This window comes from Vipera ursinii, assembly GCF_947247035.1.
Source record: "Vipera ursinii genome assembly, chromosome: 1".
Classification (NCBI taxonomy): domain Eukaryota; kingdom Metazoa; phylum Chordata; class Lepidosauria; order Squamata; family Viperidae; genus Vipera; species Vipera ursinii.
Window position 1 is genome coordinate 179,883,545 of NC_139512.1, and position 27,171 is coordinate 179,910,715.

The 27,171-nt window shown below is 40.8% G+C and overlaps 1 protein-coding gene across 1 annotated transcript in view; it reads left to right on the forward strand.

Moving 5' to 3' along the window:
* Positions 1-27,171, forward strand: part of UNC80 (unc-80 homolog, NALCN channel complex subunit) — a gene marked incomplete at its 5' end in the record, with an annotated part of 192,180 nt that overhangs the window by 118,359 nt on the left and 46,650 nt on the right. Inside the window, 14 exons of the mRNA XM_083369438.1 lie at positions 474-617; positions 2,257-2,357; positions 5,659-5,745; positions 15,279-15,462; positions 16,624-16,718; positions 17,377-17,466; positions 18,025-18,126; positions 19,868-20,048; positions 20,491-20,759; positions 20,978-21,112; positions 22,275-22,413; positions 23,958-24,054; positions 24,699-24,869; positions 26,049-26,141. Coding sequence (XP_083225564.1) covers positions 474-617; positions 2,257-2,357; positions 5,659-5,745; positions 15,279-15,462; positions 16,624-16,718; positions 17,377-17,466; positions 18,025-18,126; positions 19,868-20,048; positions 20,491-20,759; positions 20,978-21,112; positions 22,275-22,413; positions 23,958-24,054; positions 24,699-24,869; positions 26,049-26,141 — 1,888 coding nt within the window. The remainder of the gene's footprint in view (positions 1-473; positions 618-2,256; positions 2,358-5,658; positions 5,746-15,278; positions 15,463-16,623; positions 16,719-17,376; positions 17,467-18,024; positions 18,127-19,867; positions 20,049-20,490; positions 20,760-20,977; positions 21,113-22,274; positions 22,414-23,957; positions 24,055-24,698; positions 24,870-26,048; positions 26,142-27,171) is intronic.

Consider the following 27,171-nt stretch of genomic DNA (forward strand, 5'->3'; position numbering starts at 1 on the left):
AGTATGTTTGCCTTCATTCATGATATTATTTTAGACCCTATTATTTTGTGTGCTATTTAATGTGGCAGATGATCTTTACATTAAAACAATGTCTAGGTCGCTTGTGCCAAATCTGCTCACATGATTAATGTTGTTCATTTTCAACTGGCTTCTTTCACACAGATAAACTTGATAAAGTCCATATATGCATCTTATATAGGCAGCTAATCACATAGAGGAGTCTCTGGTTCCAGTGAATCAAACATTACAAAAAGTGACTTATGCTTTGAAAACATCTACCCCTTTATGAGTGTTTACATTGTTTTGTCAGTAGACACAAAAGTGGTATTCATTTGATGGGTGGACTTGAGGTAATCTATCTCTTATTCAGGATGGGGTTTCTTACAACCAGATAGTAGTTATATAGATAAATAGGAATAGCTATAGATGAAATGTCACAATTATTTTGGACTTTACTTCCACATCTTTTTTAGATGAAGAGCATACAGCAGAGCACACACCAAGTCATCATGTGCCACAGCCCCCACAGGCAGTGTTTCCTGCATGCATTTGTGCAGCTGTACTTCCAATTGTTCACTTGATGGAAGATGGAGAAGTACGGGAAGATGGAGTAGCAGGTACTCTTTTAGTTTAAAGTTTTGAAAAGCAACTGAAAATATTTATTTATTTATTTATTTTTATTTTAATTCCATTTATATCCCGCCCTTCTCCGAAGACTCAGGGCAGCTTACAAGCTTAGCAGTAGCCTTCATTCTATGTATATGCCTGCTTATTAGGGCTTTCACACACACCCCAAGCGGCATTATTACAAAGTCAGCTTAATTGCCCCCAACAATCTGGGTCCTCATTTTACCTACCTCGGAAGGATGGAAGGCTGAGTCAACCTTGAGCCTGGTGGGATGCGAACCTGCACTAATTGCAGGCAGCTGGTGTTACTTAAGGAGGCATTAGCCCACTGCTCCACCAAGGCTCTATCTGTACTTCTTTAAACAGCAAGCAGTGTCAGCTAATAAATAAATCTTTGTGTTATACACATAAACACATACCCTACTTAGATTTCAGATTCCATTCGAAAATGGTGCTTCAGAGCATTTTTCAGCAATTCTTTGAAGCAACTGTGTCTTTTCTTGGGATCACATAGCAGGGGAGATGCAACATTCACATGACTGCGCAGAATGAAATATCTTTCCCAAATTATTCTCCACATGCTGCACAGTCCTTGTGTACTAAGACAATGTGTATGCATAGAAGCATACACAGACAGTATAATGTAGTGTATGTGAGAGAATACATATGACTGATAAAATTGTTAACAAAAATTTGATGTGGATTTTTTTTATCATTGTCTCTCTTCAGTCTAAAGTTCTATTCAAATTTTTATTTGTATTTACATTGCCTGATAGTCTAGTAAAAACTGAAATAATGTAATATTCTCCAACAATCTTTAGTGTGGTTTTTGATCTACTTCAATATTCTACATAAGCTTTACGTTTAAGCGTAAAACTCTACATAGTTTACCCCTTTTCCAGATATGGATTCTGATAAATTTGACACTGAAGTATGAAATGGCTTGATTGGAGTAAGTGTTGGAGGTGATAGTGGAAAGTATTGAATTCTATCAAAAATTGCAGATACTGGTTTATTCAGGGTAATCACTTTTTTTCTTCTGAAGCAGTTTTTCCATGAATGTGGAATTTCACATTGGTTTTTGATCAGAGATTCCAGCTGAATCTTTACTGTCACTTGAATAAAATTCAGGATCAAAAGGTGGCTGCAATGGAAGAGCTGGCAGAAGCAAAAGATCTGAATTCAGTATCTCATTAGCATCATTTGGTGAAGGGGAATTCATAGATATTTTATCTTAAAGGACAGAAGGGCTGTGCTGTCTTGCTCTGTGTTCCAGTGATGTACTGTATTCCTTGAAGATATTTGTGGCCTTTCCCTCTTTTAGACAAGGGCAGACAAAAATATCCCCTACAATAAGCCAATCTCTTCCCATTTCTATTGAGAAAAACACTAAGATCATACACTTTTCTAAGCCATAAAATGGCATGTTTGTATTTGATTAAGTGTCCACTGTAAACAGTTTATTTCTATATCAAATACTACTACTAACTTTAATAGAAGTTTAGGACCAAATTGGATACAGCTGACATTACCAAATGATGTTGTGTCAAAATTCAGGCCAACAGTATATATGGTATAGGATTTGGCAAGAACAGATGAACGTCTTTTCAATCCTTTTGTCTCATATAGTGAGCGCAGTGGCTCAACAAGTCTTGTGGAACTGTCTCATTGAAGATCCATCCACTGTTCTTCGACATTTCCTGGAGAAACTCACTATCAGTAACCGGCAGGTACAGTTCTACTTTCTATAAACATATGTAATTATGGGATAGATTGTTGCACAGCTTTGGTGGCCACCAGGTTAAGGGAATTAACATAGAGCATATTGGTGCAATGATACTTCAATGGTGGCTTTGCCTATGTCAGTATGATAAATAAGCTTGTCCTTATGCTAATGCACATATTTATTTTTGGTATCTCACACTTCCTACAAAGATACAAAACATGAATTTCTGTATAGCAAGTCAATTATTTTTAGGTTATTGTGTAGTAGTGTCTCTAATTTTGTCAATACACATCTTAGAGCAAATACTTTATTAACTGCCTGCATTTTTTAGGATTGCAGGAATATATTTCATTTGTTAGAATTTCAGTTCATCTCTCCATTTCCCTGCATTTATATTCCTCCCCAAATACTTCATCATTTTAGGAGAAAAGGCAAGGATGTGACTGTATTTATGTAAATAATCCAACTGCAGGGTTTACTTTGTCTCTGTATGTTGCTGTTAATAAGGTGTGCCCTAGAATATAACTCAAATACATTATTCTTCACTTTAGTAGCTTTGAGTTAGGGTTAGGGTTATTTTAAGTAATAAAACATTACATGAAATATTAAATCTGGCATGTTTTTACAACAGGATTTGCGCTCACTTTGTCAAACAACAAAATAAAGAGTGCAGTGTTACATAGAAGTTTAACCAAAGCGGCCTTTTGTAAATGAATATGTATAATTTGGCTTTCCTCATCCTAGTAAAAGAATCTTTTCTGCTCTAAGAGAAGCAGCAGGACACTTAGTGCTAGCAAGCCTAGCAAGTTCTGAATGGCAGCCAGCCAGAATACAGACAATGCCTAATTGTTATAGTTGTTTTTCACTGAAGAAATCTAAGGGAAGTGTTGCAGGTAGTGTATTTACCCAAAATGAAGATAATACTGAATTTTGACTCACAAAGGAATAGCAGATAGAAAAAATAAACATATGTATAAGAACTCAGTCAAAACTCTCTTCCAGGGAAGAGTAGCTTGTGGTCCCAGGATTGTTTGTTTGTTTGTTTGACATATACCCCAGTCACAATCTAATGACTATCAGTTGTTTCTATAGTATGTAATATAACAATAAAAACATCCATGATATATCTCAAAGGTAACATAAAACAAAAAATAAAAGCATCAGCAACAAATGAAAAAATGAAAATAAGTAAAAGATGGCATACTTTTTACATTAGAAAAAACAGTTTCTTTTTTTCCCAACAACCCCCTATAGGTCAACAAGAATGGCTCAGCCTAATATCCACAGGGAGGCTATTTCAAAACAATTTCTTCTACTTTGCCCTCCCTCACCTCTCAGAAGTGTGGGACCAAAATAGTTTCTTCCTAATGGAACTAATAGGTTAGATTTATTATAGCAGGAGCAGGCACTCTTGAAGATACCAAGGTGCTAGGCCATAAATAGTCCACACAAGAATTTTAAATTGCACCCAGAAATCAAATGGTAACCAATGCAGAGTTTGCAGAATCAGTATTATATTGTATGCTTGCAGTACCAAGAGCCAGTGAGTACATTTGCCACTGTGTTTTACTTAATTGGCAATTTCTGAGTAGTTCATTCGAAGTACTGCATACTGCAGTAGTTCATCTGGGTAGTAATGAAGATGGGTCCTTCTAAACCACATAGGATTGCAATTGGTGCACCAGCCAAAGCTGAGCAAAACTTCCACCTTTTGTTTAAGCAGGAGTCCAGAAGGATTCCTGAATTATTAATCAGCTTCTTCACCTGCTTCTTAGTGAATGCCCATACAGAGATAATGCTGGTATTGGCAGAAAACCCTGATGTACATACAGCAACTTCATCTTATTTGGATGGAAGAAAACATTCTCAGTCTGTTCTTTTTCATCCAGATCCTCACAGCTTCTAGATGATAAATCAGAGGAGAGCTGGAAGGGACCTTGGAGGTCTTCTAGTCCAACCTCCTGCTCAAGCAGGAGACCCTATACCATTTCAGATAGATGGCTGTCCAGTTTTTTCTTTAAAACCCCCAGTGATGAAGCACCCACAACGTCTGAAGGCAAGCTGTTCCACTGGTTAATTGTCTTCACTGTTAGGAAGTTTCTCCTTAACTCCAGGTTGCTTCTCTCCTTGATTATTTTCCATCCATTGTTTCTTGTCTTGCCTTCTGGTGCTTTGGAAAATAAGTTGACCCCCTTCTTTGTGGCAGCACTTCGAATACAGGAATACTGCTATCATGTCACCCTAGTCCTTCTTTTCTCTAGACTGGTCATACCCAATTCCTGAACACCAAGACAGGACATTGACAATACCTCTCTCGCAACACAGTGGCAATATAAAGTTGGATATTATAGTTGTTAAAGTGGTAGTTGGGAGAGGATGGAACTATGTGACACCCACAGTGCAAACACACACACACACCGGGGTTTGTGTGTGTGTATCTTTACAAAGTCCTAGAGACCTCTCAGAAGTTGTTACTCAGTTGTAATGTTTAATATAACAAATGGGGAAAATTAAAAAGGTGAAAAGTAATCCTATACTAAATAAATTGCATTCAAATCAAATTTTATCCTGGCCCTGTCCATATTGAAGCATGGCTTCTAACAGCAAAAATGAATCTGGCCCTTGACTGGAAAAAAACCCCAACTGTCCTAGTTGGAACGAATGATAAAGTGTAATTTATTAAGGCATAAATAGGTGTCAGATGTGTACTCTCTCCTTTCCTTCTGCTTCCTCAGCATAGTTGCAAGGAAAAGTTGAGGAAAATATCTGTCTGAAATTCACTTTAGATTAACTTGACTGAATCCAAATAAATAGCAGTGAATCTTTACTATGTTTTATTGAAATAATCCAGTTTAAAATTTATGACTTATTTTAATAAATCATGTTTAAGGCTAACTAGATACAACTGAGAGACTGGTATCAGAATTCAGTGCATTCAATTTAAAATGAAGGCAACAATCTCCACTCTCCTGCCAATGCTAGAGAAAGGTACTCAAGTTTCATTCAAGTTAGAGATAAACTAGTTAGCATCTAATACAATCAAAGAACATAAGGAGTTCAAGTATTTGAAGATAAGACTAGACTTTTATCAGACTAGGGTTTTGTTCAGCTGTTCAGATTAAGTTTTACAGCTCTCCTGTAAGAAAAAACTCTCCCGTGTTATTTATGGGAAAGCATTCATAATACTGCAATTTGTAAGGATTTTAACTGTATGTTACCTAAGAGTATAATAATTGATCCCTGTGCAAGTAGTGAAATTGACTGCTATGCTATAACAAGATTGAAAATTTCTGCTCTAACTGCAGGATGAATTGATGTATATGCTGAGGAAACTTTTGTTGAACATCGGAGACTTTCCTGCTCAGACATCCCATATCCTCTTCAATTACTTGGTAGGTTCTTCTGAGTCCTGGGCAGAACCCAGACTGTAAGCATTAATGATGCCCCATCCAAAGTACAGACAATTGTGAATTTTGAATTAATCATAATTAATGTCACATTCAAGAAAGAAGTACACCTCCTGTACAGTTTTTCTTATAGTCAATATGTTTTCTAGGTATTTGGCTTTGATTTTCTGACGATCAAACACATAGCTGAATTTCTCTAGTGTATACGTTGAACTTCAGGCAGCTATATTTTGAACCATTAATACTTAGCTCCATCCAGTCACCCAGACTCTACCCCAAATAGGGATTATAGGGCTGTAAAAAGGAAGGTTTTTAAAAAAAATTCAGCCATTTCTTTTTGCTGAAGAAGTTACTCCTTGTGGCAATCAGACTTAGTAAAACCATCTATGTGTTCTGAACCAGCCTGCTACCGGCCTTGTAATAAGGCAAACCCCTATTCAGACAGTAGAGACTGGAGAGCGTCCAAAGCTGAAAGGCGTCTGCCAAGATTTATTACTCAATTAACAGAACAAGAAACAAAAACACTGGAACTTGAATCCTCAAGCGGAAGAGTTGCTTTCAGCAACCAGCCCTTCCCCAAACACTCCTTTTATTTAGAGTTCAGGGCGTGGCCTCCCTCTGCCTCCTCCCAAGGAGACCCGCAGCCTTTCTCTGCTTGGTCCTGCTCGACTGCCTCCTGCGTCGGGCGTCCTTGAACAGGGCCAGCTGTGGGTCATCATCCTCCGCACTATCGGGCTCACGCAGCTGAGAAGAGGGCCCCGGCTGGGAGCTCTGCCAAGCCTCCAAGCCATCATCAGCCGGTTCATCACCCACACACTCCTCCTCCCCCTCATCTGAGTCATCCGATACATCTGAGCCGGGTGCCGAACCCACAGGCTGACCCTGAGTCACAACACTATCCCGCACCGCAGGGCCCTTTCCCCGGGGCTGCCGATCCGGATGCGGTCGGGATGGGAACTGTTCGTGAAAAGCAGTCACCAATGCAGGGGCATGAACGGCGGTCGCGTCTCCCCATGTGAAGTCCTCCGGCCCGTACCCTTTCCACTCGATCAGGTACTGGAAGCGACCTTTCAGCCAGCGGGAATCCCGGATGCTGGCGACCTCGTACTCGGGGGTGCTGCCTCCATCGCGAGGTCCTGATGGGGGAGGTTCCGCTTGGCGAAGTGGACAAGCCGGTTGTTCGGGGACCAACAAGGACCGATGGAAGACGGGGTGCACGCGCAGGGAACGTGGCAGAGTTAAACGATAGGCAACCGGGTTGATGACGGCCTCGACTGGGAACGGTCCAAGGTAACGGTGGTCCAGCTTCCTCGCCGGCCGAGTGGATGGTAGGTTCCTGGTGGACAGCCAGACCCGATCCCCCACCAATAGTGGAGGCGTATCCCTTCTCGACCGATCGGCGAACCTCTTGTAGTCGGCCTTGGCCTTCTCCAGCTGCCGTCGCACCAACCGATGGATCGCCTGTAACTCCGCCATGAATTCGTTCGCTGCCGGCTCCGGTGAGTCCACGGGAGAAAGGGGGAAAAACCGGGGGTGATAACCCACGTTGGCCAAGAACGGTGTCATCTGCGTGGAGGTGTGCTGCGAGTTGTTAAAAGCAAACTCGGCTATGGCCAAATAGTCCACCCAATTGTCCTGCTGCAGGTTAACGTAGCAGCGCAGATACTGCTCTAAGATACCGATGACCTTCTCGGTACCCCCGTCGGTTTGTGGATGATGCGCGGACGAGAGGCAAACCTTAATGTCCAATGCCCGCATCAACTCCTGCCAGAAGCGGGCTGTAAACTGGGCCCCCCTATTGGAGACGACTCTATCGGGAAGGCCGTGCAGCCGGAACACCTGTTGGATGAACATGCGACTAGTGGCGCGAGCTGACGGTAAGCCGCGACAGGGGATGAAGTGCGCCATCTTGGTCAGCATGTCCACCACCACAAACACTGTCGTGAAGCCGGAAGATGGGGGTAGATCCGTCAGAAAGTCCATGGACACAGCCCCCCAGGGTCTCTTGGGTGTTGGCAAAGGCTGCAGTAAACCAGGCGGGGCCCCTGTCGCTGACTTGGCCTGCCTGCATGGGATGCAGGAGGTGACATAAGACTGGACGTCGTGTCGGACTCGGGGCCACCAGAAGGTACGGGAGACCAGGTTCAGAGTCTTGAACAGGCCAAAATGCCCCGCAGCCGGGTTATCATGACACTGGCTGAGGACGAGTCCCCTGAGTGGCCCTCCCGGAACATAGAGCCGGTCACGATAATACAGGAGTCCATCCGTGACCGACCAAGGCGAATCTGGCCCCACCTCTTCCTTCCGCTGAGCCACCCACGCCTCCTGCTGCTGCGCCTCCCGGATCCGAGCCCGTATATCCACCGGCTCCCCCACCGCAGCAAAAGACTCGACGGGGATCACTGTCCTGGGCGGAAGCTTGTCTTCCACTCGGGTGTACTCGGGCTTCCTGGACAGAGCATCCGCTCTCTGGTTGTGCCCGCTTGGTATGTACCACACCCGGAAGTCAAACCTCGCAAAGAAGAGGGACCACCGGATCTGGCGTTGGTTCAAATTCCGAGCGGTCTGCAGGCTTTCCAGATTCTTGTGGTCCGTCCGGACCTCAATTTGATGCCGCGCCCCCTCCAGATGATGCCTCCAAGCCTCGAACGCCGCCTTGATGGCCAGCAGCTCCTTCTCCCAGATGGTATAGTTGCGCTCCGAGGGATTCAATTTCCGAGAGTGATACACGCAAGGGAAAAGGGTACCGCTGGGCGTCGCTGCCTGGAGTAACACGGCCCCAATGGCAATGTCGGAGGCGTCCGCCTCCACGACAAACGGCCGTTGCGGGTCAGGATGCTTCAAGATGGGCTCCTTCATGAAGGCGTCCTTCAAAGCTTGGAACGCCTGTTGTTCGGGGGCGTTCCACTGGAACCGAGTCTTCTTCTGCAGGAGCCGGGTGAGGGGGGCTATCAAGGCAGCAAAGCCAGGGATGAATGTCCGATAGTAGTTGGCAAATCCAAGAAGTCGCTGAACGTCCTTCACGCGACGCGGGGGTTGCCAACTCTGCAACGACTCAACTTTACTCGGCTCCATGGCGATGCCCTCAGGAGAAATGCGGTGACCCAGGAAATCGATGGTCACCTGGTAGAACTGGCACTTCTCCAACTTGGCAAACAGCCGATGTTTCCGGAGGCGCTGCAGGACCTGACGGAGATGCTGATGATGCGCTTCACGCGACAGGGAGTAAATCAGGATGTCGTCCAGGTAAATCACGACAAACTGGTCCAACAGATCCCGAAAGATGTCGTTCATAAAATGCTGAAACACAGCGGGGGCGTTGGTCAGGCCAAACGGCATCACCGTGTACTCGAAATGTCCATAGCGAGTACCAAACGCCGTCTTCCACTCATCACCCGGCCGAACCCTGACGAGGTTGTAAGCTCCACGCAGGTCCAGTTTCGTGAAGATCTTAGCCTCCCGGAGTCGGTCCAAGAGCTCGGGGATGAGGGGCAGCGGGTAGCGGTTACGCACCGTGATGGCGTTGAGTTTCCGGTAGTCACAGCAAAGCCGTAACTCGCCCGACTTCTTTTTGACGAAGAGCACAGGCGCAGACACTGGCGAGGACAAGGGCCGGATGAAACCACGAGCCAAATTCTTTGTCAGGAAGTCCCGCAATGCAACCAACTCGGGCTCCGACATGGAGTACAAACGCCCCACTGGGAGAGGCGCATCAGGGACTAGATCAATGGAGCAGTCGTAGGGCCTGTGCGGGGGTAATTGGTCCGCCTCTGACTCACTGAACACGTCAGCAAAGTCGGACAGTTCGGGAGGCAAGGAAACCCCTGGGGAACCCTCCACCTGGCCGGCACAGATATGGCGGGTGTGGTCCACGCACTGCAAACTTGGGAAGGTAACCAAGTTCTGAGACCAATAGATCTGTGGATCATGCGCCCGGAGCCACGCCAGTCCCAAGACCACGGGGAAGTGCAGATCCGAAGTGATGTAGAACTGGATGGCCTCCACATGGGAACTGATGGCCATACAGACTGGTTGCGTGGCGGCCGTAATAGGCCCGGACAGGAGCACTCGACCATCGATGGTCTCCACTAGCATGGGCGGATCCACCGGACACTGGGGAACAGCCCATTTGGCCACGAAGGCCGAGTCCATAAAGTTAGTGGTAGCCCCAGAGTCAATTAAGGCATGGACCGGAATCCCCTCTGGCTTGCCAGGAAGGATCAGACGTGCCTCCAAAATCAAATGCCGTGGAGGTTCACAGGCACCGTCGGAACGGCGTCGCTCGGCGTGGTCATTGTGGGTCGCCCGATCTATCACACCGTCTAGATCGGGCTCGGGCTGTTTCCCGACAGCAAAGCAGGGGACTTTCTCGGGGCAGGCTTGGTCACTGATGCCCGCTGACGCTTCTTCGGGCAAGAAGCAGCCAAATGTCCAGGGTCCCCACAGTAAAAACACAACCCCCCCGATCGTCGTCTGTCCATTTCCGTCACCGATAGACGGGACCTGGCGGCACCCAGCTCCATTGGCTCCTCCCTCTGGACTGGGGGCTCACGCTCAACAGGAGCGGCAGGGGTCTGTGGGGTGGCACGGCGACTCTTTTGCTGCTGCAGCTGGGCATCGATCCGCAGACAAAGATGGATCAGCCCATTCAGGTCTGAGGGAATGTCCACGCGGGCCAGCTCATCCAACATCTCCTCCGACAAGCCATCCTGGAAGGCATCCACGAGCGCAGCCTCATTCCAGGCGGAATCCTGGCTAAGCAGCCGGAAATTGCTGATATAGGCCTGTAGGGGGCGCTGACCCTGCCTCATAGCTTTCAGGCGTCGGGTGGTGGTCTGCGCCTTAATTGGGTCCTCGTACATGAGGCGCATATGGTCACAAAACCCCCCAAAGTTATCCAACAAAGGGCTAGGCTGTGCCAGCAAAGGCGTGCCCCAACGAGCTGCATCCCCCGACAGAAGGCTTAACACGAATCCCACCTTATCCCGGTCAGTGGGGAAATCAGCTGCTCTCACGCTGATAAAAAGCTGGCATTGTCCCAGGAAGGCAGGAAACAGTTCTGGATTGCCAGCAAATTTATCCGGCATAGCTATCTGACATTTCCTCCTGGGTGGGGGTGCAGCCTGTACCTGAGCTTGCAGTTGAGCCACTTGAGCTGCCAGCAAAGTGAGTTGCTGGGTGAGCTGAGCATTCTCGGCACAAAGTTGCTCCATCGTAGTAATAAGGGGTGGGAGGCTGAAAGCAAACTGTTCTGAACCAGCCTGCTACCGGCCTTGTAATAAGGCAAACCCCTATTCAGACAGTAGAGACTGGAGAGCGTCCAAAGCTGAAAGGCGTCTGCCAAGATTTATTACTCAATTAACAGAACAAGAAACAAAAACACTGGAACTTGAATCCTCAAGCGGAAGAGTTGCTTTCAGCAACCAGCCCTTCCCCAAACACTCATTTTATTTAGAGTTCAGGGCGTGGCCTCCCTCTGCCTCCTCCCGAGGAGACCCGCAGCCTTTCTCTGCTTGGTCCTGCTCGACTGCCTCCTGCGTCGGGCGTCCTTGAACAGGGCCAGCTGTGGGTCATCATCCTCCGCACTATCGGGCTCACGCAGCTGAGAAGAGGGCCCCGGCTGGGAGCTCTGCCAAGCCTCCAAGCCATCATCAGCCGGTTCGTCACCCACACACTCCTCCTCCCCCTCATCTGAGTCATCCGATACATCTGAGCCGGGTGCCGAACCCACAGGCTGACCCTGAGTCACAACACTATGTACCTTTCCAAACGATTTCATTTTTGTGTACTGTCACTCTAATTTCATTCTTATAGTTAAGATCAAATTTGAAATGCCCAAAAGCATATAATAATATTTTTATCCTAACTTCCTCACAGAATTTGGGGCACAAATTAGATGTACAGAAAACTTTGAAATCTGTATAAAGCATGCTGCCTTCTTCTGGTTTACTACCTCTATTTGTCTCATAGAATCATAGAATTGGGAAGTTGGAAAGTAACATAAGGATACAGCTCTCTGCAATGCATAGGAAAACCAATGAAACTATCTTTCAGCAGCATCTGCCCATCTCTCCTTTGAAACAGTGAGATGGGCAGCATATACATTTAATTAATAATAAATAAATAAATAAATAAATAAATAAATAAATAAATAAATAAATAAATAAATAAATGCTGTAATTTTTGATGTGGCGCAGTATATAATGCAATAGTTTTACAATCATCATATGATCTATCTTGCTTTCTTTGCTCTTGTTTGAAAAATTAGCAGTAGACACTGTGGAATTGGGGAAGGTTCCTACTCATCATGGAGTTCTATTTGATTGATAAAAATATTAATTTTCTCATTCTGCTGAGAGCCAAACAAAATGGCTTTTCACAAACATATATGCAGACTACTGAGAGGAGGCATTGAAGCAGCTTCATTAACCTAGAAAAAGATGTAATTGTGTCAGTGATTTGAAGACAGCTGCTTTTTCCTGTTGTGATTCAGTGTCAGCCTGTGCTCCCAGCAGCTGAGTCTGATGAATCTGAGGAGGAGGAGGAGGAGGGGTTTGGAGTGTCGGAGGGAGGCTCTGATGCACTGCAGGACTCTCAGGCTGGCCCCTCCAATCGTGTTCCTCATGAGACTCAGCTGTGTGAGGAAGAGGTGTCGAACTCAGAGGAGTCACAGCTGAATCTGTTCAGAGACACTAGAAGCAGAAGGCAATCCAGCAGAGCAGAGCAGAGAAAATCAATGAGGCAACCATTTGGAGACATCCAAAGAGAATCCTGGTCTGTTCTTGCTAATCTGTTTGACTCTTGTTTGTTAACTCTTGTTTGATATTTTGAATCATTTATTGAAGGAAATATTCTGTTGCCTTTTTGTTTGACCTGTAAATAAATTTGGGTTGGGTTTTTCCAGCCTATTGATTGTTTAAAGGAAGAAGGGGTTGTCCCTGACACACAAACAGGGCCGGTCGTAGGCTGGAACAGACCATTTCCCATGTACAGCAGAGCATATCTTGCAAAGGATTTGCACAAGCCTTAATGTTAACCTTGCCATAACATTTTCTAGCACCTTCTTCACTGGGTTTTCTTCAATTTAACTTTATGAAGAAGATAAAAGATTAATAATATAGATGTCTTCTATTTTTTTTATTTCATTGTCGTATTTTAAGTAAGTTTGTAAATCATATTTTCCTTTGGTAGGAATAGCCACCCAGGTTTTCAATCCAAAAACTACAATTATCGACAGAGAAAGACTGGCTCAATCTTCACATGTTCATATTTATCACTGGCCATCTACTTAGCTTCTGCTGTAAATTGGAATAAAAATTGTGTACTTTATGGAGACTTCCAGTTTTGTGTTGTAGCAAGAGGGCCAAGGGATTGTGGAGCTCCATACCCCATGGCTGGTTTCTCCCTGTCTGGGGACCCTAAATGGGTCTAAAGTCACCCCGGAGAGGCAACAAAGAAGGAGGAGCCTTCCGTCGATCATGGAAAGATGGCGGTTGATCCATTTGATCCAATCTAGCAGGAGAAAGGCTAGCTGCATTCCAGTGAGTAGCCCAAGCTACTGGCATCCAAAGTCCAAAAGCACCAACTAAGAACAACTGTGAACAGCGTATTGGAGCTGGGTGAGAATATTGATCTTCTCTTCTCTATTTTGAAACTGATTTCCTGGAAAAGATCAGTCCCATGGAGAAAAATGTTATTGCTGTAAAAACAGTAGAAGAGAAAACAGACTTATCTACAGGAGTCATATATCAGAGAAGGATTGCAACATATTCCACACATTTTGAGAAAGATGGGAAAGCATAAAATTTACAGATTAGTATCCTGAAAGTATCAGAACTCTACTTAGAAGAGGAGTCGTGGCTTAATATGCAAGAAAGAATTATGTCTATGAAGAGTCACTGTCTTACGTGGACAGAGTATACTACCCTAGTGAGAAGGAAGGGGACTATAATTCCACCCTTCCATAGACAGAAGCAGGGGACAGAAATACATTGAAATAGACTAATGTAAAGCTATAATTTGGATAAAACTGATAACTATGGAAATTGTTAAGATTTTCCATTTAAAAGAATATTGATGAAATTATAAGAAAATAATCTTTTTGTTTTAAAAGTTGGAAAATACATAGTTACTGACATCTAATGGTGGAACAGAGTACAGAACTACAGCTGCCCTGCCTCAGAAATTGGCAAGACACCCAGAAACAGAGCACAATTTATCCCTTTGATCCTCAGTGACTCTTAGCTAAACAGAGAACATCTGGGACTAGAGGAAAGAAAACACACTGGGCTATCTACTGCAGAATGAAAAATACAATTGTTATGAAAACTGCTGAACTTCTTGGATTATAAACACTTACTGAGCTGTGATATTTAAGTTTAAGAAATGTCTGCAGAGAAAGAAAAACTTTGACTTTTTGGCTATTCTTCTAGGGGGGAAATTACCAGATTGTTTTTAAGTGGTTGAACATTTTGTATTGTTTACAAAGATAACAGACATATAAGTCTAAACCATTTGGGATTTAAGACTGGTGGGTTTGATGAAACTGGAGGTTGCATATACAACTAAAAGTGGTAAGAAACCACATGCAATATTTTTTTTCTAAAATCCCCAGTCTGGAACATCAGAGATCTTCAGGAGTAATACTTAAAGACAAGACAAATATGTTCCAGGAGGAAATGTATGCTATGTTGCAACTAATTCAAACAACAATTGCTTCAAATCATAATGAGATTAAAAATAATTTTAATGATATAAATGAGCACATCCTTGATCAGAAAATGGTGACAAAGGATGAACAAATAAATCAGAACAAAAACTAGAGGAAAAATACAGCTTAACACAGAGAAAGAAAATTCTGCAAGATTTTGCTATAATATTGGAAATGGAAAAGACATTTTATCTTTCAGAACTTCAAAGCAAACCTGGAGATAAGAAAAAAGATTTTATAAAAATGGACAATAGAGCTGTCAGTGGAATCACCAGAGTTTAGGAGACAAAAAATAAAAAGAGAAATGAAGGGAGAAGAAAAGTGGAAGCAGTATAAATGGGCAAAACTCCCCCTCAAAAGCACCTTGCTCAATTTGTCTTTCCCATTTTTAACAATGGGAAATACAGGAAGAATCCCATAGTAAGCTAAATACACTGACTTGGAAAGCTGCTAGGCAAAAGAAGAAGGCGAGAGCCAGATTCAAGAGAGATGATTTGACCTACCAGATGGAGTACTATATGACTAAATATTTGTTTGAATATGATTAGAAGAATAGTTAAATTTTGGATATGAATGGGTTCTATAGTAAGAGAGATGTGATTCATAAGTAGTATAGTATTTCTTTGTGATATGGGAAATGTAAAAACAATGGGATGATTTAAATGAACAAAATGTTTTGGATATTCAAATGTAATCAACTCAGACATGTTTTTTTCTAAGCACTAAAGATTTTTATTTTAAAAATCAGTTATATATATATACTTTATGATATATATACTTTATGATATATATACTTTATGATTCATAGGTGGGACTGATCATGTATTTTGTGCGCACACCATGTGAATGGGGCATGGATGCCATTTCAGCCACTCTGACCTTTCTTTGGGAAGTGGTGGGTTATGTAGAAGGACTGTTCTTCAAGGATCTCAAACAAACTATGAAGAAGGAACAATGTGAGGTGAAGCTTCTGGTTACTGCCTCAATGCCAGGTATGGAAAGCATTATTTTTATTTGCCTGGGGCTTTTGCTGGCATTTGGTCTTTACTGTATTTTGTAACTATAACAGTGATATATTTCTGCCAAATCATTTTCTAAATTCATTAACATAGCCTGAGTTAAAGGGGAGAGGGGATGTAAATCTTAGGCTCAGTATATGTATTTCTGCCTGTTATTGACATTCCCATATGAAAGGGAAAATTTGAAAGAGATTTTTAAATGTGAGTAAAATCTTTGTTTAAATCTTGTTTTATTTTTGGCTTTTTGCCTTTACATAGCAGGGTAAACTCTTAGATATAGCTTAAACTACCTTTACGAAATCCACCCTAGTAACTAAAATATTCAGGAAATATTTGGTGAGAAAGTGATGGTCAACTTCTTTGGCTGTCCTTTACTCTTTCTCCAATTCTATTGGGCAAATGGACTGTATCAGCTGTAATATGCTGTGATCTGTGCTTATATAAGGAATTGACATTATAGTTCATCATCCTACATGACAGTCTTTTAGCCTTAATGAGACACCAATAGTTTAGGAAAATGGTTTGTGTTAATGGATATAATTTTGTAATTAGGCAGACTATAAGTGCTGGATGGGTTTCACATAAAAAGCTCCATGAGTTGCAATACATAGGTTCCATAGAGTGGACAAAAGAAAACTGATACAAAGTCTTTTGAAGGAGCAAACAAAACAAACAACCGATGTTCCTGAAAATTATATTCTGAATTAAGTCCCCATGGTTATTTTTAAAATCCCTTCTATATTGTTAACAATAGTGTTATAAATTTAGCAATTACAGCCTGAATTGGATTACCTTCTCTTTCTAGCTATATCCACATGCTTAAAAAATAGCTCTGCACATGCATGAAAGCCAGGATTGCATAATATTATAATACTGGACATGGTAAGAGAGAGGGAGAAATTCTCAGTGAGGCATGAGGCTTCTCTGAATATCCCTGTACAAAACAGCCATTCCTTCTTTTTCAGCTGCACTGTACTATGCAGAAGCAAAAATGATAACAGAATAAGAATCATCTAAAATGTTCTGAACAACTCAGAGGAAGATTAGGACATACAGTAATTTATTTTTATTTATCTAGGATTTCAAAAGTATATTTTTGTAAACAAACATTTTATTATATTATTGCTTTTAAAGGTACCAAGACCTTAGTAGTTCATGGGCAGAATGAATGTGATATCCCAACCCAGCTTCCAGTCCATGAAGACACCCAGTTTGAAGCTCTTTTAAAGGTTTGCAAATTATTAAAATAATTTTGAAAAAAAGCTTTGGCTGTATTTTCCAGTCTTCCTCTATTAAAGCTCCTTCATTAACCTCATTAGGTTGTGGGATAAAGATTGATTTGGAATAATATACAGGACTGACCTCTGGTACATATTTATGAATTAGGTCTTTAGAAGGAGAAAATTATCTGTTGAAAGCCTGATTTAGCAGCTTCTTTACATCTCATTATGTGAAAAGGTCATCTTACAAATTACCTCAAATACACAGTAAAACAAGGCAGTTATATGAGTGACTTTGCTGGACATTTAACAGTTAGTCAAGTAGTTAGTTATTGCACTTTCAGTTACCCAACAAGCTCATTTCTGTAGGCCTACTATATGAAGTAAGAATATCACTTTCAGTTGTGATTTTGGAAATTAATTCAAGATGACAGTGGCTTTTAAAAACCCTGTTACAATCATAAGTGGTATCGCTAACTAAGAGCTATTTTAGTCGCAGTGCAAGGCTTGACAGCTTATTTTTTTATTAAGATTCCATCTTTATAGGAAGGGAATAGAGATATAGCCACAATTATCTGAGGAGAATACTTTTAAAATCAATAACTTTCTAAATTGAAGAACATGTGATCAACCAATATTGTCTTATGCTTATGTCTTTATGTGCTAGGAGTGTCTGGAATTTTTTAATATACCTGAATCCCAGTCTTCTAACTATTTTTTAATGGATAAGCGGTGGAATCTTATTCATTATAATAAGGTGAGATAGTTTTATATTGTAATGTTACTTATTAACTGTAATGGAAAATTTCATCAGCGAGTGACTTTTTGGATACACTAATATGAAAGTTTAATACTGCTATTGAGCCAGGTTTCACCTAATCTTGTACAGCTTGTTGACCCTGCCTCTTCTTTTTCTTGCCTAAATGTAAAATCTTGCTTTCCTCTACACTGAATTTCATTTTGTTAGATAAGGCCCAGTTTTCAAGTCGGTCAAGATCCATATGGATTTTGAGCCTATATTCTGGGGTATTGCTTATTCCTACCAGCTTAGTTCCATCAATCCCAATATTGATCCCTGGGAGTTCACACTATGCATATATCACCAGTATCAAAGTTGCCCATTTATTCTTATTCTCTTTCCTGTTTCTTAACCAGTTATCAACCTATATAAAAAGGAAGCCCAGAAATGAGATATTTTTCTCCTCCACTACACCATTACGACTGAAAAGTATTACTATTTCCAAAAGTGCAATTGCTAATGTGCTAGAAGTACAATTCATTTTTAAAATACAGGCTTTTTAAAATTATCCCACAGACCTATGTCCGTGACATTTACCCATTTCGTAGATCTGTATCTCCACAACTGAATCTGGTACACATGCATCCAGAAAGGGGGCAAGAACTCATTCAAAAACAGGTATGTTTATAGTAAACAGAACAATGATGCATCCTCACCAAACTGTCACATTGGTATATAATTTGGAATGATCTGGAAGATATTTTGTGGTGCAGAAGTCAGAAGCTTACTCATTTCTATATTTTTGGTGCAAGATACTGTATATATATTATGTCTTAATAGCTATGAATTACAAAAGGTTTGAATTGAATAAGGTATTGTCTTTTCATGAAACTAGGATTCTTAGATGTAGATTCCTGGGATAGTCTCTTGGATTTGGTGATGCATAACTTGTGGTAGCTCAAAGAAATTTGGGGATGCACTGGTCCATTTACCTATTAATTTTCACTTAATCCATTCAAAAATGTGCTTAGAATTCCACTATGGATGGATAGGACTGTGCCTGATGAGTCATTCCCATCATGATGTAGAAATATTGCTTGGATATATGTTTTGTGCTATCCCAAAGCTCTTTGTGAGATATAGTATTTTTGATCCTGTTGTGGCAAGATATATATTTGATACATATATTAATATTCATATAGTTTATTTTCAAAATACATATAAATCAAGTGATCATGCATTGTGCTCTACTGTTGATTACGAGGTGGGAGAGTGTCCATAGTACAAAGATATCAGAGAGGCACAAACTGGAGGAATAGGGAATTATTATTATTAGCATATGGCATTGTTACAGCAACTAGGGACCACAATGCAATTGCACTGTAGTAGTTTGGCCTGCCAAAGTACCAGCCCTGTTGTAGGGCACACTTGCATGCTTCCCAAGTGTACCATAGGAAGGTAAGCTGGCTTTACATCAGAGAGAAAGACGAGTGGCTCTTTCCTGCAATGTTACCCAAGGCCCTCTCCCTTCTCAGAGCTGCTTCGCCAATGGGGAAGGTTCAGCTGTGGCACTGTAAATTGGATTAATTAAACTACATTAACATATTCTATCTTAACTACGATAATTTCTCCATTCTTTTTTCCACTCCAGATTTTTTGCTTCATATCCCTGTTCTGGATGTAGAATAGTTATTACTAATTATTTATTTATTCTGATAGTTCTTCATGATGGCTCGTAAAGCATGGAACTAAAATTGGTTACATATTCCTAGTTCTCAATTCCTTATTACAGGCAGGGTGGCTCAATGGTTTAATGACACTGGAGATGGTTGTGCTCCAGCAGTTCACATCCTAGAACTGCATGGCAGGATGAGCTCCTAACATTCTCCTTAGCTTCAATCCACATGAGAGTTTGAAAGCATGTTCTATGCAAGTAGATAGATAGGTACCACTTCGGTGGAGAGACAAGTTGGTGCTCTGTACAGGCAGTCAGATTCCTGACAGTGCTGAACCTTCCCCATCGTGACGTCCATTGGCGAGGCAGCTCTGAGAAGGGAGAGGGCCTTGGGTAACATTGTAGGAAGAGCCACTCGTCTTTCTCTCTGATGTGAAGCCAGCTTACCTTCCTATGGTACACTTGGGAAGCATGCAAGTGTGCCCTACAACAGGGCTGGTACTTTGGCAGGCCAAACTACTACAGTACAATTGCATTGTGGTCCCTGGTTGCTGTAACAATGCCATATGCTAATAATAATAATTCCCTATTCCTCCAGTTTGTGCCTCTCTGATATCTTTGTACTATGGACACTTTCCCACCTCATAATCAATTGTTGAGCACAATGCATGATCGCTTGATAACAATTATTTTTTTTGGATTTGGATCAACAATTATTCTGATTATTGTCTGGCTATTTTTTAGGTATTTACCCGTAAATTAGAAGAAGTGGGTCGAGTGTTGTTTCTCATTTCTCTGACTCAGAAGATTCCTGTGGCTCACAAGCAGTCCCACGTGTCTTTGCTGCAAGAAGACCTTCTTCGCTTGCCTTCATTTCCCCGTAGTGCCATTGATGCAGAATTCTCACTCTTCAATGATCCACAAGGTACCACTAAGTCTCCCTAAAGCTGAGCTTGACTTCAGGTAGCTAAATAGATATTTTTTAACAATAGTATGGAATTGGTTTGCCATTAGCTTTTTTTAAGATTTCTTTTTTACTTTCCAGTCTAACTATATGGAAAACATTTTACTGATACTCTATTGAACCATCAAAATGAGACAGCAACTTTGTTCTTAGATACAATTAAATGTTCATAGATAGCATCATCATAATTGTTTAGTAGTACTGAATGAGTTTAATATGAGATCAGCAAAATAGAACAAGAATCTATGATCTCTTTGAATAACCAAAGTTAATTAATGAGGTAAACCCTATTTTTAATACATTGGTATATGGATACCTCTGGAGATTTTTTTTAAAGGAAGCTCTGATATTTTTCTTTAAACTGCTGCATTTTAATATGACATTGCTCTCATTGTTCTCCTAGCTGGCAAGGAACTTTTTGGTCTGGATACACTTCAGAAAAGCCTATGGATTAAATTGCTAGAAGAGATGTTTCTGGGAATGCCCAGTGAATTCCCCTGGGGGGATGAAATCATGCTGTTCCTGAATGTATTTAATGGGGCCCTGATCCTACACCCAGAGGACAGCGCATTGTTGAGGCAGTATGCTGCTACTGTAATCAACACAGCTGTACATTTCAACCACCTCTTCTCTCTCAGTGGTTACCAGTGGATCCTTCCCACTATGCTGCAGGTAAGCTTCTCAAACAGAGAAAACTGAAAGGCCTAAAGTAGTCATTAGACTATCCTGCCAGGACAAAATTTCCAAAGGATGCATTGATGATCTTATTGCTCATTGCTCCCCTTTAATTCTTTATCATGATTGCTTTGAGCCACAGTGCAGTTTTTGGAGATGACCCTTCAGCCTCTTGTTAGCAAATCAATACTCCTAAGGGTTTTCTTGTTTCCCAGGTATACGCTGACTATGAGAGTAATCCACAGCTCCGTCAAGCAATCGAGTTTGCCTGTCGTCAGTTTTACATTCTACATCGTAAGCCTTTTGTGCTGCAATTGTTTGCTAGTGTTGCTCCACTTCTCGAATTTCCTGTGAGTATCAGCCAACTGCTGTATGAAACTTGTTTTCATTGTTTTCTGATGGTATAAACCATTTATACCGGATTATCTCACATCAATCCTGCATGCTCTTTTTCCGCTGACTCTCTTATGCAGAGAAGCTTTAGCTTCTAAGCCCACCTTATTTTATTCCTTGAAGGCTTGCTCACATTTTCAGCAATTTTGGTCTCCTGTCTAGAAAATTCTCTCTTCCAAGGCTGACATTCTCCCATCAACAAAACATTGATATTCCCTGCATATTCAGCTTTTTGTGTCTACATGGAGAGACACATCTATGCATGTCAAATAGTGTTAAATATATAAATAAATAAAAATTTGCTAATCCTGCGATTTTTGCCTAAGCATGCACTAGTTAAAGTGAATATTTTGACATGACAGAAAAGGCATAGTTCTGGGTAAGTAGGAATGGTGAGCCTTCAGCTTCAGCTTCACACCTCAGTTTTGATATTTATAAATATATAATAGCCATGAAGATTGTGTTGTACATGTTAAATGGGAGCTAAAATTTGAACATTCTTTTGAAGATATTCATTTGTTCTTGCAATGTATAGATGTTTTAGAATTTTTAAAATTTCCTGTTGGCCTTTTTAAACCATCAGCATTAATAATGTTTCTGAAACCATTAAAACTCTTAATGAAAGCCATCATGGGAAACATCCTCTGTGATGAGAAGTAAACTGACTTTGGCACCAACAATAGCTTCATTTATTCTGCAAAGAATATCTTCAGGGCACAGTCTCTAGGATTGTAGCTGGCAATTAAGTAAAATAACATTTAAAAAAATACAAAATGCAATAATTTGTTTCATGCACCATCAAGATTGCCCATTCATCACCTTGATTTTACACAGCTCATTTCACAAAATCAGACCACCTTGGGATTTGTTAGATTTTGTTATATAACCCTCTGTGTACAAGTTTGCAACTCTTGTATAAAATTCTCACATATCCAAAACTAGTGTCGCTTACCTCAATTGACAGTGGTTTTCACTGGGTGTCAATATTCTTTTTTAAAAAACATTGTGCATCCTTTTAAAAATTGTAAGCCACCCAGGGTCTTTTTGGAGTAGGGCTGCCTTGAAATCCAATAGATAAACAAACAAGCAAATAGAACAACATTGCTTTCTTCACTGCAGGATGCTGCATACAATGGACCCAGTAAGGGAGTGTCTGCTCAGTGCCTGTTTGATCTCCTGCAGTCCTTAGAAGGAGATACTTCTGACAACCTGGATGTTCTAGAATTGGTAAAAGCAGAGAAGCCCCTAAAATCACTAGGTATTTTCAGCTTTTTTCAAAAAAAATTGCCATTTTTCTTGTGAAATAAATATATTTCTGCTTTCATTATTCCTAAAGGTTAAATAAAAAAGCAAATAAAAAAAGTTTTTTTAAAAAATGATCAGGATCATACTACATTGCTTAGACCAGACATGTCAAACACAAGGCCCGGGGGCCAGATCCGGCCCGCAAAGTGGTTTCATGCGGCCCGCGAAGCCATCCTGGAAACAGTGAGGGAACGGCCCCCACTGCCTTGGCCCTGGCCCAGAGACCCTCCTTCTGCCAGAGACCCTCAGATCTGTCCCCACTCCTGCCCAGGCCCCCATAGGCACCCTTGATGCGAACGATGCAGAGCTGGCCACGCCCACCCAGTAGGCCATATGCAGTCTAGCCACGCCCACCCAGTAGGCCATGCCCACCCAGGCCACACCCACCCGGCCCCCTGAGGGCAACCGCAATGCTGATGCGGCCCTCAATGAAATTGAGTTTGACACCCCTGGCTTAGACTATGCAGGATCTTCTAGTCTTCCACTATTCAGTAAATGATTAGCCAATCACCGTTTTAAACCCTATGATTTTCCTCCACAAAGAAACACCTTTTACAGGTAGTTCTCAGCTTACAACAGTTCATTTAGTGATCGTTCAAAGTTAGAACGGCACTGAAAAAAGTGACTTATAACCGTTTTTCACACTTACTAACCATTGCAGCATCTCCATGGTCACGTGATCAAAATTCAGATGCTTGGCAACTGGCTCGTATTTCTGGTGGGTTGCAGTGTCATGTGATCCCCTTTTGTGACTCTCTGATAAGCAAAGTCAATGGGAAAGCCAGATTCACTTAACAGCTATGTCACTAACTTAGCAACTGCAGTAATTCACTTAACAGCTGTGGCAAGAAAGATTGTAAAATGATGCAAAATTCACTTAACAAATGCTTCAAATTCTGGGCTAAATTGTGGTCATAAGCTGAGGACTACCTTTTTGTTTTTAAAGAAACAAAATTCTAAGGAGGTCTAAACTGGCTTACAATTGTATTCTATAAATTGTTTCTACCTATATTCTTGCCCTTTGTATTCTTTACTTTATATTCTTGTACTGTATCTTGTTCTCTCTCTATATTTTCTAACATTAAAAATGTTCTTTTCTCACTTATGTTTTAATGAATTTTCCTAATAAATTTTACTGTGTAGTCACATACAGTAATAACAAACCAAGTCTTCAGTGGGGTTTAGGTAATAGTTAATAGGGTTGCAGCCTGATCAGGTAATCCCATCCATGCTTATTTAGAAGTGCTGCTAACCTTTTTTAGATAAATGTCTATGACTTAAATTCTAAAGTGAAAAGAATCTTAACAGAATTTATGAATTATGACTAATGATCAATTCTACTTTGATACAATGTATAGGCATTGTACAAATGTACAGAGATTGAACATGAATTAGTTGCCTAAAGCAAAAGACATAGATGTATGTTGATTTTATCTCTCATGACACAATATTTCCATGTTGTTGATACTCTGTTATGTTCTATTTTATATATTTCAGATTTCTGTTATGGCAATGAGGATTTGACATTTTCAATCAGTGAAGCAATCAAGTTATGTGTTACAGTTGTGGCATATGCACCTGAGTCTTTCAGAAGGTAACAGCTATTTCTCGTTCAAATTTATAGATTTTAAATTTGCACAATGCATTTATTACTTAAACTGTTTAAAAATTTCCTCTTCATTCAAGGATTATTCAAGGATTTTTCTTTTTCTTTTATTTATTCTTTCCCTGACATTGACTCTGTGTCTAATGATTGGAAGAACGTCATTACTGTTTCCAAGTACAAAGATTATTCTATCTGGCCTTTCAATTTCTACCTATGTTCATTGTCTCCTCAGTGCTTATCCTTTCTCAAGCTTAGCCATAGAACCTAGTTAGATGATGCTTGGCTTCTCTGAGTAACAGGGAAAAATCACTTATTGCTGGTTGCTTCAACCACACCACACTGGAAGCAAACATCTCCCTTTTTTGCCTTCTCAAACTGTCTTGTCCTTTAACATTTTTTTCAGTTACTTCCTGTTTCATTTTATTACATTTTTGGGAAGAAGTTGTTATTGTTAATAAAAAACAAGATTTTTTTTTGCAGGTCCAAATTTGTTCTGGCAGTGATGGTGTCCTAATATTCACAAGAACTAGTATGCACAGTCCCTTTTCCTGCAGACAAAAATGGGTTTCTCCTGAACTGAGGGGATATAACCTCACATTGATAGCATTGTTACATGATCTACCTTGTTTCAGTCTTCAGATGCTGATGGTCCTTGAAGCTCTAGTGCCCTGTTACTTGCAGAAACTTAAGAGGCAAACCTCTCAAGTGGAAACCGTGACAGCTGCTCGAGAAGAGATTGCAGCTACAGCTGCTCTTGCGACATCCTTGCAAGCGCTTTTGTACAGTGTGGAAGTTCTTACTCGGTGAGTTACATCTCTTACTTGCTTATGACCTTGCAGGGCCCAAGGAGAAAAAAGATGAGAATTTTATGTTCCTGCCCATGGTGAAAACAATTGTATTGCCATTATATGTTTGCATAATTAATTAATGTATGTATGGTATGTACAAGAACAAGAATTAAAATGAGTACTATTCAAATCTGCATTATAAAATATAGAAGGTTGCATGTATCCATTTCAAAATTAAATCCCCACAAAATCTATTTCACTGAAAATTAGGTCGTGTGTGTGTGTCAAAGTAGGATCTATCTGATGGATTTTAAACACAGATTAATTAATGCAGATTCAGCATTTGTCATCCAGAATTTCTTTTCCTCCTTTTTTGGAAAGTAATACAATGACATTTAATAAAGATAAATGGACATAAAGATAAACAGTTTCTTAGGTTAAGCTTGACTCTTGGGACATGTATGTGTTTTTTCATGGCGTTGTTATTCATTTGTTTGTTTACTTATTTAGTTCAAACAATGTCCTGTTATCTCCACAGTTTCCTGGAGTTCTCCTTGCCAAGTCTGCCCTTTTCAAGATCACCCAAAAAGACTACTATAACACAAAAAGTCTAATGACAGTGGAGTGACAAAACACAGTTTCCCCATCAAAAGAAATAATAGTTCTATTTTATTATTTCATTTATATAGTCGGACTGTATTGTGAGTTCTGTGTTGATTCAAGAGGCCTCACTTAGAAGGAATGAGATCATTAATAATAAAGGCCTATGAAGAGAGATTGAAGGAACTGAGTGTTCAGCTTGGGAAAATTGAGAATAAGGACCTGATCATGCTCTTTGAACACCTGAAAAAAAAGATTACATTGAAAAGACCTGTTTTCTGTTGTTTCTGAAGGCAGGACATTGACTAATAGATTTAAGATATAGGTTGGCTAATTCCAGTTGAATCTTAGAATAATTTCCCAACTCTAAAAATAATCTGGCAGTGAGGTCAGTTGATGAGCAAGGTGGTGATCTCCTCTTTGCTGGATGTGTTGTTGAGGCTTGATAAGTTGAAGCTTTAATTTGAATTTAAGCAGAGGGCTGAACTTGATGTCCCAAATAGCTTTTCCACTCTTCTATCTTCCAATACAAGATTCTTCTATTACTGCTACTTCTACTAATCACTGCACTCTTATTACTACTGCCATTAACAGGCCAATGACTGCACCTCAGATGAGTCGCTGTGATCAAGGCCATAAAGGAACCACTACTGCTAACCATACTATGTCAGCTGGAACAAATACCAGGTATTTAACAGAGGCTGCCCTGCAACTTATTGTTTAAACTTTACTAATATTAATGTTTTTACATATTCTTTATACTGTACAATATTAAATAAGAAAATGAATGTTGGGACAGATAGGGACAGAATATGAAACTTACCTTATTAGATCAAACTACCAAATGATTATGGGTTTTATTTTTGTTTTTAGCAGAAGCCAGTCCAAAACTCACAAGAATTTGACACATAATACATAATAGAGAAGACAGTCATATGTCAAAAATTATTTCTATCATTTAGTAACCTCAAGTACAATTCCTATGAAGATATCTCCCTATGAAAACAAGCCTATATCCAGAGCTCAGTAATCTTACTGCCTTGGGATGAGAAGAATCAGACTACTATGCAGGATGACAAATGAAGTTAGTCTGAAACTGGAATTGATATTGGAGCTTGCAGCTGCCTGAGGAATGGTCTGAGTCCTTCTCATTGCACTTCATGACCTACTAAGCTGAGGCAGAAGACTGAAGTAGGGGAACTTTAGAGTGTTAGATGCGATGGCAGAATACATTTCTCTACATCTTCCTGTCCACATTTAAGATAAAGGATGAAGATGGAACCATTTTATCTTGCCTTCACCCCTCCAGTTCTGAGTAGTTAGAGTAGTAGCTTCTCAATTGACCCTGTGATCTGGCAATACCAAACTTTGGGTCATCCACCCGGGTCTGTCCTAGCATGTCAATAGTTGCACATAGAGTTGTTCTCCATTGAGAGGAGGTTGTTTGATCTTGTAGAATATGGGGGAAATTCTTTTTTATTATTCTATCACAAGCTTTTGCTCTAAGCTGAAATAGATGATGGAATTGCACAGGAAGGAATATGTGAAAATTCTCTCCTCCATTCGGCCTACTGAAAATTGGAAAATATATGGAAATTTTGACTAGTTTAATCAATATATGATAACTGGATAACACTCATGAACTACAATACCTTTTTTGAATTACAGTGGTTGAAAAGCCACTGCTAGACTTTATTCTTTACTATTTTGTCTAGTG